This window comes from Macaca fascicularis, chromosome X, assembly GCF_037993035.2.
Source record: "Macaca fascicularis isolate 582-1 chromosome X, T2T-MFA8v1.1".
NCBI classification, from domain to species: Eukaryota; Metazoa; Chordata; class Mammalia; order Primates; family Cercopithecidae; genus Macaca; species Macaca fascicularis.
Genome location: NC_088395.1, coordinates 17,479,700 through 17,493,526, shown reverse-complemented (window position 1 = coordinate 17,493,526; position 13,827 = coordinate 17,479,700). Strand labels below are relative to the sequence as shown.

The window sequence follows — 13,827 nt, the reverse complement described above, 5'->3', positions numbered from 1 at the left end:
TTCAGAGACTTTGAATGAGATAAAATATGGTCCCTGCAAGCAACTTCACCAGATGCTAAAGTTAAGAAATTAGAGGACAAACTATCATCTTTCTCATCATGGAAAAACACCATCTCTTCATGCGGACCTGCCAACATATCCAAACAACAGTGTTGGAAATTCTGCATTGTAACTTCTTGACCTATCACAACTACCAGCACTTGTTAATCTATCACCTTATATGATACCAGAGGACATTTACAACCTTATCCTGGGAAACAAACATTTGAACAATACGCCACTGATAAACAATGCTTAGCAATAAATATATCAGTTGCAGACAATCAAGTTGATTAGCAAAAAGTTCTAGTGTCATTAAAGAAACCAAAAGTGAAAGTAACAGACTTTACCTACCATGCCTCTCCCTTTTTTCAAGACACAGGACACTATTGGCTCTGTCCCTTGTCCAAGTGACACCACTTCTCAGTTCACAGTCTTGCATTTTGGTTGAGGCCATTTCTTCTGATCAGTTTTTGCACCTTCAAATCAGAACTAAATTCCTTCTACTTTGGATGAACTAAACAGAGATTGTAGCACAGGCCATGGCACATCTTTTAACCCTTAACCTCATTGAGAGCTCCCACTTTCCCCAAGGCACTGTATGATAACCTAAAAAATCACTTCCATGTTTAGTTTGGGATCATTATTTTCAAACCCCTGCAGACAGTATAATCTACTGGTAAACAACAAAACAAAACAAACAAACAATAACAACAACAACAAAAACATAGGTTTTGGAGCCAGAAAGAACTGAGTCTAAATTCTGGCTCTGTAACAACTAAGCTGTAATCTTGGGCAAGTTGTTATGTAAATATTCTAAGCCTCATTTTCTTCATCTATGGAATCAGAAGAATAATTGTACCTACATCAGAGGGTTGTGATGAGAATAAGCTATGACCAAGCAATTAGCATAAATCTCCTGAGCACATAAGTCATTAAATTACTTTTAACATTAACATCCTGGTTTCCCCCAGCCACTGCATGTGACAATCTCCTCAATCCCTAACATCAATGGACAAGCCCCTCTCAAACACATTATATCCATCACTTATGAGGCAAAAATACTTAGACTGCCATCTTAACTGCTAAACTTAAAAAAGAAATGTTTCATTGCTTATTTCCAGAAATACCTTTCCTTTCTGACTTGGATGAAATCACTGGAAGATAAACAGATTAGAAGAAAATCAAAATAACCGGAATGAATAGTTTTTGAAATTGCTAAAATAAGTTGCTAAAAACAAAGACCCCTGGAGAAATTATAGCATAAGCTATTAGTTTTATATTTACATCTTCACTTAAATATCCACCCACTACCAAAATTGTAAATCAGTGTATAAGATGTTATATTGGGAAATGGAGTGGGGTTAAAAAAAATCTTTTGATACTTGGTTGGGTCTGCTTTCATCTTGCCAGAGGCGAACTAATATTAACCAAAGTATACCAAAATATAAAAGATGACAGTCTCAGAAAGAATGGGATAAGATCAGAGAAAAAGGGGTCAGGAAAAAGGGCTTTAATTACTTGTGGTAACATACTTCCAATACCACCTCCTAATTGCAATGATAATAATAGTAGCAATGACAACAACTACAACAATTTATTCAGTCCTTATGTCCCAAGCAGTGTGCCATGTGCACTATTTTAATTATGCCATTAAATCTTCACAACAAGTCTATGAGATTTTGTAGAAGAAACCAAAGCTTAGAAAGATATACCCTAGGTCGAGCACGGTGGCTCACGCCTGTAATCCCAGCACTTTGGGAGGCCGAGGCGGGCGGATCACGAGGTCAGGAGACGGGCGGATCACGAGGTCAGGAGATTGAGACCATCCTGGCTAACACGGTGAAACTCCGTCTCTACCAAAAATACAAAAAAACTAGCCAGGCCTGGTGGCCCTCGCCTGTAATCCTAGCTACTAGGGAAGCTGAGGCAGGAGAATCGCTTGAACCTGGGAGGCAGAGGTTGCAGTGAGCTGAGATTGCGCCATTGCACTCCAGCCTGGGCGACACAGTGAGACTCCAACAACAACAAAAAAAAAAAAAAAAAAAAGAAAAAAAGAAAAAGAAAAAGAAAGAAAGAAAGAAAGATATACCCTAAAATGTTTCTCTGGCTAACACATTTCTACCAATTCATCAAAGCCTAGCTCAAATCTCACTTCCTTAGAAGCTTCCTTCCTTTTCCCTTGTCACCTCCTCCATCCCACATCCAGTTTTTCTTTCTCCAATCATTTTGAAGTTTGTTTTTGTCTTTTCTTTTTAAATAGACATACTTGGGAATATAATCACACATGGATATTTGGTTCTAATGTTCTTTCACAGAATGCTGAATGGGTTGGGTCTCTAAATGTAGCTGTGACACTTTAAAGATAGGTTCTCAGCTTTGCCCCAAATATAGAGCAGGATGTAGGGCAGATTCTATACCTACAGAATCTGATCTAAGCCTATATATCTATTAAATTGCAATAAATTGGATTTTTGCCCTTTACCAAGTTTCAGAATTCATAGTTATTTTCAGCTTGATATGTTGGACCAAGGGCAGAGAAATGTTGTTGTCCTACAGAGGGCTCCAGCCACAAGAATGTTGTGGAACAGGAAAGGAAGTCATTTTTTATCATTGAACTCAAAAGCTTCTTTTCTTATATGAATCAAAGGTGTATCTTATCTCCCAGATATTTCTTCTGAGTCCATCAGTGGCTGGGCCTGCCACCCTCCTATAAAAGGAGAGTAGACAAAGAGAAGCAGAATGTGATTTGGCAGCAAAGGACATTTTTCCCCGGCAGAAAATGGAGTGACTTTTAGCTTATCTGTTGTCACCTTGTTAATGTGGTCATTGTTCTTCAAAATAAAATCTCCTCTTCTTACCCATGATTTCCTTTGTGTAAAAGTAAATAAATAAAAAAGCAACTAAAAACTCAGTGGAGAGAGGTAGAAGGGCAAAAATAAAAGCCTAATCAAGAGAAGCAACAAATCAACTCTTTTTTACGGAAAAACACTCAACACACAATTATCTTAATTCTCCCAAGTGGTTATTTTGCTTGCTTTCTGAGACAGGTGTGGAAAGCACTAGAAACCCATGGCCCCTGTCATCACCCCTGGTTTTCAAAGCAGGAACTATAGGCCTATATTAGTTGGGATGCAGAATTTGTCATCCGTTTAAGCCTAGGGCTATGTGGCTGTTGATGTGTGCCCCTGGCCTGTTCTCAAACACATCCTTATTCAAAAATTAATCATGCAGCTCTTACTTGCCTGTGAATGTTTCCAGGGATAAAAACTTAGATGGAAAAGGGAGCTTAGTTGTTAATGGCCAAATGTCATCCATGGCAAGCATAACACAAAGACAAGGTGGTGAGAGAAGAGTGATTTACTCTATCTTGAAGAACAAATGAAAACTTCCTCCTCACTTAATTGCAAAGGTGGGATCAAGAAGGGAGCAAAGACAACATTCCTGGGAGGCCTCAGTTCCTTGAAGCTGAGGAAGCATTTGCATCTTTCCTCTTTTTGGAGCTTGACATTTGACCTCTGGATGCTGAAGAACCAGTTCTGTGTTTCAGTTGTGAATGGATATGGCTGAGATTAATTCCCTTCTGTATGTCCTTTCTGCCATTTCAGGAGCCAGGGGGTGCAGCTACATTCAAGATCAATGAGTTATAGCCACATGCAAGGCCATGAAAACTAATATCCTTCAGGAGAGTGGAGTTTCCATTATTCTTGCTGAGCCAAAAGGAGTAGGAGAGAGAGAGCCATGCTACCCAACAAAGTATTCAGAAGTACAAGGTGGGCTTCAGAGAAAATTAGAAGATTCTGCTTTGAACACAGATAAGTAACTTCCACTTCAGTCTACCTCTATATACAGTGGAGTTCTGCAGGATGGAGAGAGTGTGGAGAGCAGATTACAGTTGCTTATAGCTTCCTGTAGCCTTATCCCTTCCTAAATCTTACTATCTCCTCCATTACCTCCTATGCCCTGCAGACTCAGAGAAGGCAAGAATCAACCAAAGGCAAATAGGCATTTTTTAAAACTCACTGAAAACTTGATACGTCTTAACCTACTTATCCTGACAAAGTCAGTTCACAAGTCCTCTCCTCCATCAGCTTCACTTGGCTTCCCATGCCACCCCACAAGAAAGAGTTGGTTCCTCCTTCCTGTGAATGGGCCTCAAGGCACTGTGTTTAACCCTTCTGGTGTTCATGGGTCAGTATTCTCCTGATGCTATGGTTTGAACGTTTGTCCCCTCAGAAACTCATGTTGAAACATAATCTGCAATTTAACAGTGTTAAGAGGTGGGGTCTTTAAGAAGTGATTGGGTTATGACGGCTCTTTCCATAACCCAACGGATAAATAGATTAATGGATTAACAGATTAATGGGTTAGTGGATTAAATGGATTAATAGATTAATGGGTTAATGGATTAAATGGGTTATCACATGAATGGGTTAGTTATCACAAGAGTAGATATGTTATAAAAGCCAGCTTGGCTCTCAATGCAACCCCCCTATTACCCTGCGATGCCTTCCACAATGTTATGACACAGCATGAAGCCCTCACCAGAAGCCAACCAGATGCAACCACTTGATCTTGGACTTCTCAGCCTCTAGAACTGTAAGTAATACATTTCTTTTCTTTGTAAATTACCCAGTCTGTGATATTCTGTTATAGCAACAGAAAATGGACTAAGGTACCTGACTTGGAAGTCCTCAAGAACAGAACTGTGACTTAGTCATGTTTGATACTCAGAGCCAAGCCTAATGCCCAGCACAGAAATGCTGCTCCATAAAGTTTTGCTCCCCAAATGCTCACTTCCCTCAAGGCTCTGGCTATAACGTGCAGTCAAAATCCTACAGAGGGGAAAGCAACTCAGCTGGGTAGCCAGGAAAGAAGCCAGATCTGGGGTAAAGAAGCTCAAATAGTTCATTAAGGAACATCCCACAAGAGAAAATGAGATCAAGACAGTTCAGGGGAATTTCTGAATGGTGAGTTTTTGTGCTGAGTTTTTTCCTGGATTGCCTTGGCGTGCTCAATTCAGTGTAACATTTGGCTGCATGCCCTCCCCTAGGCACACTGTTGGTATTTCATGTCCCATCTGCCAGTGTCTCTGGAGGACATTAGGATAAGCAGTTTGATCCAGAAAGGATACCCACTGTCCTGGCCCTCTGCCCAAGACATGCAAATGGAGAGCACTTCCCAGCCACAAAGCTTTTGCCTATGCCAGTGATGTATTACTTTTGCTATTATTATCCATAGCAACCATGGATTGAGCATCTACTAAGTGCACCATGCTAAGTCCTTTGCCTGAATTCTTCCATTTCATCATTATTTAAAGAATACAACAGGCAGATATTATTATCTCCATTTTAGAAATAAGGAAGTTGTGATCCTATAACTTAGTCACACAACTGATAAAGGGCAGAGTAAAGATTCACATCCAGATCTGGCAGACACCAAAACCCATTTTTCTCAAACCATGCTGTCTTGCCCAAAACTAACTATTCAGAGGATGAAACCAACAACAATAAGCCCACATAGAAAAACCACGGAAATTACCAAAGCTATACTGTGAGGTAAATTTATAGTTTTCAATTCCCACATTTTTTAATGAAACATTCAATTTAAGAAATATTTTTAATAATTAAAAATCTAAAGTAAAGACTATAAAATCAGATACATTAATTTTAAAATACAGAACATCAGTAAAATTGACAAAATGGTCTTTGCCATGAGACAGTGGCAGCCTATGCCTTGCTCCCTCTGAATACAAGGTTCCCAGGAATGAACTAAGGGACCTAAGATGACATTGATACTGACATGAAAGCTTTGCTTCTGGGAAAGACAAATGCCCAGAGATCTGGGAACACATAATGACAATAGCTGTTGTACTCTCTGACCACTGACTATGGGTTGGCATAAGGGTCTGTGTCTCTGAGAGTTTGCCTGATCAGCTTAAGTGATTCTCACACCTGCCCAAGCCTCCAGGATACCCTTCTAAGCTAGACGCAACAGGAGCCTGAAATTTGAGTCACATGCCCACTTTTCCTGAAGACCATCCTATCCCTGGTAAGCCTAGCCCAAATATAGTCTATCAGCTACAACATCCAGCACGTGGCTGTGCCTTCCTCCCGACTGGGGAAATTTGGCAAGGGTTGAGAAGGATAGAAACCAGAGAGTTTGTTTTTCCCTGTATTATTCCTATGCTTACAAGGCAGTCATGAGAAACAATTGTTTCACAGCTTTAAATCTAGTAAATAGAACTCCCTTTGAGATTCCAGTTTGAAAGCTGGTGAAGATCAGAGTAACTCCATTGTTTATGTAATAAACACACACCCAAACCTCTAATATTTTTATAATGAAACCTGGTGGTAATAAAATTTGTGTTAAGGTAAAAGCAGTCATTTTCCCCTCAGCTTTTATTGTGCTGAATGCAATATCTGCCAAGTCCTACTTGAAGGCATCTTTGATTAAGGGCCTAGTCTTCCCACTTGTGAGCCATCCAGAGTTGGCAGGAGTACCATGACCTTGCTGAGACTAATGCCCAAAGATAGCCAAACTCATGACACGCCAGCAGCTTCAAAAAAGTTGAGCTCTCTGCCAAGTAGCCCTGTCACCACCACCAGCCCCACCCAGTCCCTTCCTGGTCTGTCAGCCACGCATAGGCCTTGGATCTTCAACTCTTAAGGGAAAACTAGGTCAAGCTATTCTAAAGGCCTTCTCATCTTTTGTATTGAGCCTAAACTGAAACTTCTGGCAGGGCCTTATTTCTTTGGTACTTTCTCCCATTACTTAGTTCTTCAGGCCTAATAAATAAAGACTATCTGGCTGTTGGACGTTCTCTCCTGAATCCACTGATCTGTATGAAAATGTATGAACTTAGGCCCTTAATTGTCTTCCTTGGTTCCCTGAGGGGAATTGGGGGTTTGAGTGGGAGTGCAGTTCTTACTTCTTACCTAAATCAGTGATTCTCAACCCTGGCTGCACATTGGAATCCACCTGGGGAGCTTTAAAAACATGCACTGTTATCTGGACCCACTCCCAGATATTCTGATTTAATTGGTCTGGGGTGTTTAATTGTTATAATTGGCCCGCCTCTCAAATAATGGTTATTTATCATAAATATATATGATATTAAGGACTTGTATTTGAACAACTTCTCTGCCACAAAATTCAGAAACCACAATGTCCTGAACAAACTGATAGAGGCTCCATGACACCCATTGGAAGCTGTCTGGTTCACAGGTGTGCTTCCTTCTTCTCCTGAGGGATCTTAAGTAACAAACTTGCACACAATAGTGCCTCCCCATCATCATGGCCTGGAAAGGCAGCTCAGAGAGAGTGTTCTCAGATAGCAGGTAGAACAAACCCCTCATTAAGAAAGGCTGCGTACACGGTGTTGGTAGCAGTTGGGCTAATAGGAGACCCTTAAAGCTTGGCCCTGTGTCAGCCTCTGCAGAGGCAGTGGAGGCAAATGTGCAGTGAAGGGGTTTAGCTGAGGCAAGGACAGTGGCCAGCATCAACTGTCACACTAGCCACCTCCTGCAGAACAACCTAAGAGCACATAGCAAGAAATGAAAGTAAGGCACTGTCCTTGACATTAAGGAGCCTGAGTTACAACTGAAGGACTAATAACCCCAGTGCTGGAAGAATACTGTAAAAAGTTCAATGCTTTTCAAATAGGGTTCAGTTGCATGGCCAGCCTTATATGATAAAGAAGTATAGTGAAGGAGGGCTTAGAGGACTAAAGAAATCAAGACAGGCCCCACAGTGGTTTAACAGATTTGTGTAAGGCCACTGAAGATGTAACAGAAACTAGAGGTTGGGGGATTTGGTCTGGGGACTCTCAGTTCAGGGCTGTTTTGGGGACACTGAGAGATAAATAGATCTTTCTCTGTAATCTCAAGATGAGGGTAAGATACTGAGGAATTCCAAGAAGACTGGAGGGGGCAGTGCTGGAAGAGAAGAAAGCAGCATAGGGCCTGGTGCGAGCCCATGCAGGATGGGGCCCCTTTCCAGCAGTCCTGAGCTAGAGCCCTGGAATCCTGCCCTGGAATTTCCACTTGAGCTACCCTCTGGCCCTTCTTTAAGATGTTCAAATGTCAGAGCAGAAGAGGAGAAGGAAGAAAGGGTTGTCCTCTCTGTCTTGGGTAGTTTGATGCCTCAAAAGGAGAGCAAAGGTGAAAACATTGGCGAGCCAGTATGAGCAATGCAAGGTCCTCAAAGCTTAGGAGCCACTGACCCTAAATGTCAAAGTCAGCCTTGAGTGAGGGTCAAGTGCAGATTCCCCTCCTCACAGCTGTTCCTGTGAAAGGGCTCAGTTTCACTGGGAAGCATACTTCTCCTCTCCCCTAGAATAGGAGGTGGCTACACACAAGCCCCTCTTCGTTAGACCTAGCCTCCCCCTCCCCTTTGTCTTGCCAGGAAATGCTGCAAACCCCAAATACCTGCATTCTTGGGCATGCAGCAGGCCAGAGCCATGCTTGGATTCCCGCTCTGCTCCTTAAGGAAGGGCCTTTTCTTTTATGCAAAGACGTCTCTGAATGCCAGAGAGCTGAAAGCTGATCTGCTTAAGTCAGCAAGCAGGGCAGGGGGGGATGGAGGGCGAGAGAGGGCAACCTTCTGCAAGGAGGATGGCAGATTTTCACAGAACCTCTGTGCTGCCTCTAGGGCTCCCCCCTGGAGGGGGAGATGGTCTCACCCAAGTGCTAGGCTGGCTGCTAATCCCTCCAGGGTTCACTTGAATGGCAAATCAGGACTCCAGGGCAGCCTGGACACACCCTGTCTCCAGAGGAGGGGCTTAGCACTTTTCTTTTTCATCCCTGGAGCAGTTTAGGTCCCAGTGGGACTTCTTTACAGCCTTGCTACTCCAAGTGCAGTTGGCCAGGGGGTTAGGAGCATAGGCATCAACATGGGAGCTTATTAGAATGCAGAGTCTCGGGCCACACCAGTTTAAGAAGCTCTGCCAAGTGCCATGAGGTTATGGAAACCATTAGCACACTGCCAGAGACAGGAAGCTGGACAAATACCCAAACCCAGGGAGCCACAGCAGCCCACCCCTACACCAACTGCCTGATCAGGAGAAGGAATATATTCCATCCCATCACTCCATCGCTGCCCCAGGTTGCCACCCATTCTTCTCACCAGGTTGGGGCTGGCTTACTTGGCTGTGAAATTTTAGGTTGGTGTGAGGGCGCGCTATTCAACAGGTCTACAAATATTTGCACACATACCGAAAGGACAAGAATGGTGGGGGTGGAGGCAATACAACTGGAGTTTGCTCTTTGCAGGTTATGAATCAATTTCTGATCCCTTCCCACCCACCCCCTACCAACACACACCACCTGTATCAACATGTTAGACTCTCGTGATGCTGATAACAGCAGTAATAGTGCATAGCAAGAATACTCAAACCACTTCGCAAACAGCAACCATCCTGGACCCCGTTCAGATCTTCCTCTTGGCAAGAAAGGGAGAGTTTAGGGACTTCCACGTCTTTGCCCTAATAGCCTTATGTTTTCATGGCACATTATTTGCCTCCCACCTGAGCCCAGCAAGTGAATCTGTGTGCAGAAGCTGAAAGGGAAGAGAGAAGGAAAGAAGATAAACTAATGAAGAGTAGGAGACGAGCTTTTGCTTTGCAGTCCAGAGAGAACAATAAAAGAACTACTAGTGAGGCAGATGGACTTGCTTTTTTCTCATTTGCCAGATTTCTGCTGATGGCTGTGACTCCCTGTATTGGATACTTCTGATCCTTAATCATGTGCAGTAAGAACCAGAACGGGTGACTTCATTTCCGAAGAGGAACTGAATGGCGCTGAGGCTCTGGGATGCATTAAGACAGCCCAAATCAACAGAAAGTCTGGCTGGAACCTCACAGAAATGACCCAGACAGAATCTTCAGCCTCCCAAGCATCTGTCAGTGGCATCAGTGGCTGGCATGGCCGTTGCCTAAAATCCTGCTAATTGCGCTGATCCCCTCCCTTTAGCAGAGAGTCAGGCCCCTGATTGAGGGAAGAAAGCAAAGGGCTAGAGAGAAGGAGGGAAGGTCAGCCAGAGATGAAGACAGAAGAGAGAGAAAGCAAAGAGGGTGGCCCTGGGCTTTACAGAGATTTGTGTGGGTTCTTAAAAGCAATCATGGTGGCCTTTTGAGTAGAAAACCAAGCTAAGCTAGTATTTAAAAATCTTCTTCAGGGCCCCAATCTTGCCTCAAACAACAATCACTCATGAAAAGACTCTCACGAATGAAAGGAAATGCTGCCATTGTTTTATTTTTTCTGGGAAGTCATAATAGGTTTTAAAAGGTTAATCTCCCTCTCAGCCCTGTTTTTTCCCTTCCAGTGACCCCAAGCTGAAAAGGAAAAATATTTGCACTTGGTGTTTAAAAACCACCACAGTGAATTAGCTTTTGTTGTTCATGGCAAAGCCACTATTTAGCTGCCCAGAATCAAACCAGATGTCAGGGAAGAAAGAAGGCCCTGCATCCTGTGAACTTGCCTTTCACCTTTGCAGAAGGGCTGAGGGGAAAGCTGGGCTGAGATGGCAAAATAAAGGGAGTTTGGTGCTCAACAAACCTGATGTGCACTTTTGATGCAAGCACTGGTTAGCTCTTGCTGGGGTGCTGTCTGCAGGACTAGAATGTAACAGGTCTAGGACCCTGGATGCACAACGTCTCCTGATTTCCAGAAGTTTTCTTCTGTGAACACTAGGCCAGCAGCCCTATTCCCATAGGTAGCAAAGATCAGAGATGGAGAAGAGAATTAGGAGACAGAAATAAAACACAAAAAGAGATCAGCAGGACTTGCTGGAACATGAAATTTATCAGTGAAGGTGAAAAAAAGAAACTGAAAGGAAAAGGATATATTTTCTTTCTGAGGCCTTCCGGAAGAGGATGAGGAGTAGATTATTACTCATTCTTGTTTTTCTTTAGGACACCACCCACCAACACTCACAGTTTAAATTGGGCAACCCCTCCCCCCGCCACCACCCCTGCCAAAAACAACAACAACAAAAAAAACCCTTCCTATGGGTCTCAGGCTGTTTATCCCCGTTTCCTAAATCTACAGCATAAGTAAACAGGAAGTTCTCTCTACATCAAAACTCTTTTTATCCACTCAGCAAACATTTAATAAGCTCTGACTTTGATCAAGTATTTCAGTGATACCAGAATGATTTGGATACTATTCCTGCCCAGGAGTTTACAGCCTAATAAGGAATAGCATTTCTCATTAGGGGAATATAATAATACAGTACAATAGTACAACAATAATAGCAACAATAATAGTAAAAGGCATCATTTTTCAAAATCTAATGATATGCCAGTAATTGCACTTTATATACAGTAACATCTTTAATCTTTACAATAACCCTGCACAGTAATTTTTATTATTTCCATTTTATAGATATAGAACTGAGGCTCAGAGAACTTGACTAAGGTCACACAACTATTAAGCTAGCCGGGGTTTGTTTGTTTGTTTGTTTGTTTGTTTATCACTGATGAAGCCCAAGTGCCTAGAACAGTACCTGGCACATAATAGGTACTCAATAAATATTTACTAGAAAGCAGTTGTGGGTGCAGGGGAAGGCTTTCTGGGGCGTTGGAGCTGAACTTTGAAGAATGGCTAGGACCTATGCAAAGGTGGTAAAAGGCACACCAAGAAAGCAGGAAATGAACAAATGTTTCTCTAAAAAAAAAAACTGTTTTACAAAATAGGAAAAAAAGATGGACAGGATAAAATAGCAGTCAGGAGAGGGATGATCATAGAGACTTGGGTCCTACTGTGACTGCCACCTATAAAGTGTGTGAACTTCACCAAGTCATTTAGTCTCTTGGTGCCTTATTTTCTTTATCTGCAAAATGGGGATAAGAATATTACCTACTGTGGCATAAGTTGCCAATTTCTTAGTAAACCTTCCACGTTCTCCTTCTCTTTCAAATTTATAAAATCTCATTTAAAAAACTGCACCCATTGCCACACAACCAAAATTCTACATATCCAGTTCTCCCTTTTAGTTAGGGATTGCTACCTGTTCAATGTGGTCAAAGCAACTGTAGTATGGGATTTCTAGAAAGACTCCCCAGAAGACAAGGGGCATGTTCCTTCTTTCATCCTGATGCTTAGGCCAATGATGTGATAACTGGCACTCCAGCAGCTATCTTAGACTGTGAAGATGAGGGCCACAATCTAGGGATAGTGGAACTAGGAGCTGGATGAAGCCTCGGTACCTCATTATTGCTGAGTCTGCATACAAGCCCTTAACTTCTTTTACACAAGAGAGAAATAAAGTTTCATCTTTTTAAAGCCTTTGTTGATCCCCAATAGATACATTTACCTCAAAGAGTTGCTGGGGGAATTAAATAAGATACTACAGATCAAGTAATTAGTGCTTGGTCTTATACATACTATGCACTGAAACGAATCTTAGCAATCATGTTTTGTTGCTGTTCTTATCACTATTATCATCAATATCATTACAAAATCTAGAATAGTCCCCTATTCTGCATTAGTCTGAGCCACCTTCATTCAGTTATTTAATTGTCCATTTGCTTAAAAATCCCTAGAACTGTGTCTTTCATGAGAACCTATTCATAAATCTTCCTAATATAGAGTCTCTGATAACAAAACAAAATGTTTCTCTTTGAATTTCATCACTAAATCATCCACACAACCAACAATAATGAAGATTTAGGTCTGTTAGTGAAAGGAGGATTAATAGGTTAACATCTCTGAGCATGGAGGATGGAAAGTATTAATTATATTTTAAACTTGGTCAAATATCCCTTTTTGGAAAACTCCATGGTAACCTGATGTCTCAAAAGTCTCTCCCTTTTCCCAACCAAATAAACCTTTACATTTCAGGACACATATGAAAAAAATTTAAAGATGCAATTTGCTGAGAAATTTCTGAGAGTCAACATTATATGCTGGACTCCAAGAGATTTGCCAAGGACTGTGGATCTTTTGACTTACATCTCTGCTTCTTAGTGTCATTGACAGATTGTGTGATTTGTTCCTGAACTTGATCAATGAATGCTTCTTAGAAGATCTAAGAAAAGAAATAAAGACAATGGGCTAGAATGAGTGGTTCTCATTGGTCAAAGGACTAGCTGCATTAAAATTACCGAACACTGAACTCAGGAAAACTATAGAATCTCAGGCCTCACTCCAGACCCACTGAATCAGAATTGCTGGAGGTGGGGCCTGGGAATCTGTATTTTTAAAGCTGCCCAGGTGATTCTGAGGTACAGTCAGGTTTGAGACTATTCATAAGTGCCCCTCCTCCCAACTCTGCCTAAGACTGGGTTATCTAGAAGTAAAGTCTAAGTTAAGACTGACACTATTGTTCAAGTAATATATGGAGTGCTCTTAGTAGAAGGGGCATGAAGGAAGCTGGATATGGTAAGGGAAGGGACTAAGCAGGAGTATAGTCTCAGCTGAATATTTGCTCCAGCCTGATCCCAAGGAGATCTCTGGGGCACAAAATGCACCACAGAGCTGGTCTCACCTGGAGGTCTCTGGGGAAGAGGGCAGCTATAGCATTTAGCAGCCAACACTCACAGCAGCTGGAGGACCGATGCACTAGCTTGTAAAGGAGATGTAGGCAGGGCATTAACAGCATCCACTACCAGCTCCAACCTGCTAGGAGTTGTGGTCAGTTTTGCACTCCGCTAGGGCTCTAATGTCCCTTTGCTGGCTTGACCCAAGGTCCCCTTTTACAGAAGAGTCTTGGATATGAGTTTAACTTGCAGGAAATGTTTCAGATGAGATTGGGTGCATTCAGGGTGGTATGGCCTTAGACTGCAGG

General features: G+C 42.2%; 1 protein-coding gene across 5 annotated transcripts in view; it reads right to left on the bottom strand.

The window, feature by feature from the left end:
• The window catches only part of NHS (NHS actin remodeling regulator), a 363,822-nt gene that overhangs the window by 93,319 nt on the left and 256,676 nt on the right, over positions 1 to 13,827 (bottom strand). For 2 of the 5 annotated variants that reach the window (XM_045383531.3, XM_045383532.3), the window contains exon 1: positions 8,469 to 8,550. The exons of the other annotated variants lie outside the window; for them this stretch is intronic. In XM_045383531.3, coding sequence (XP_045239466.2) covers positions 8,469 to 8,502 — 34 coding nt within the window. In that variant the 5' untranslated portion in view covers positions 8,503 to 8,550. Of the gene's footprint in view, positions 1 to 8,468; positions 8,551 to 13,827 lie in introns of those variants that run through there. 5 annotated transcript variants of the gene reach the window in all.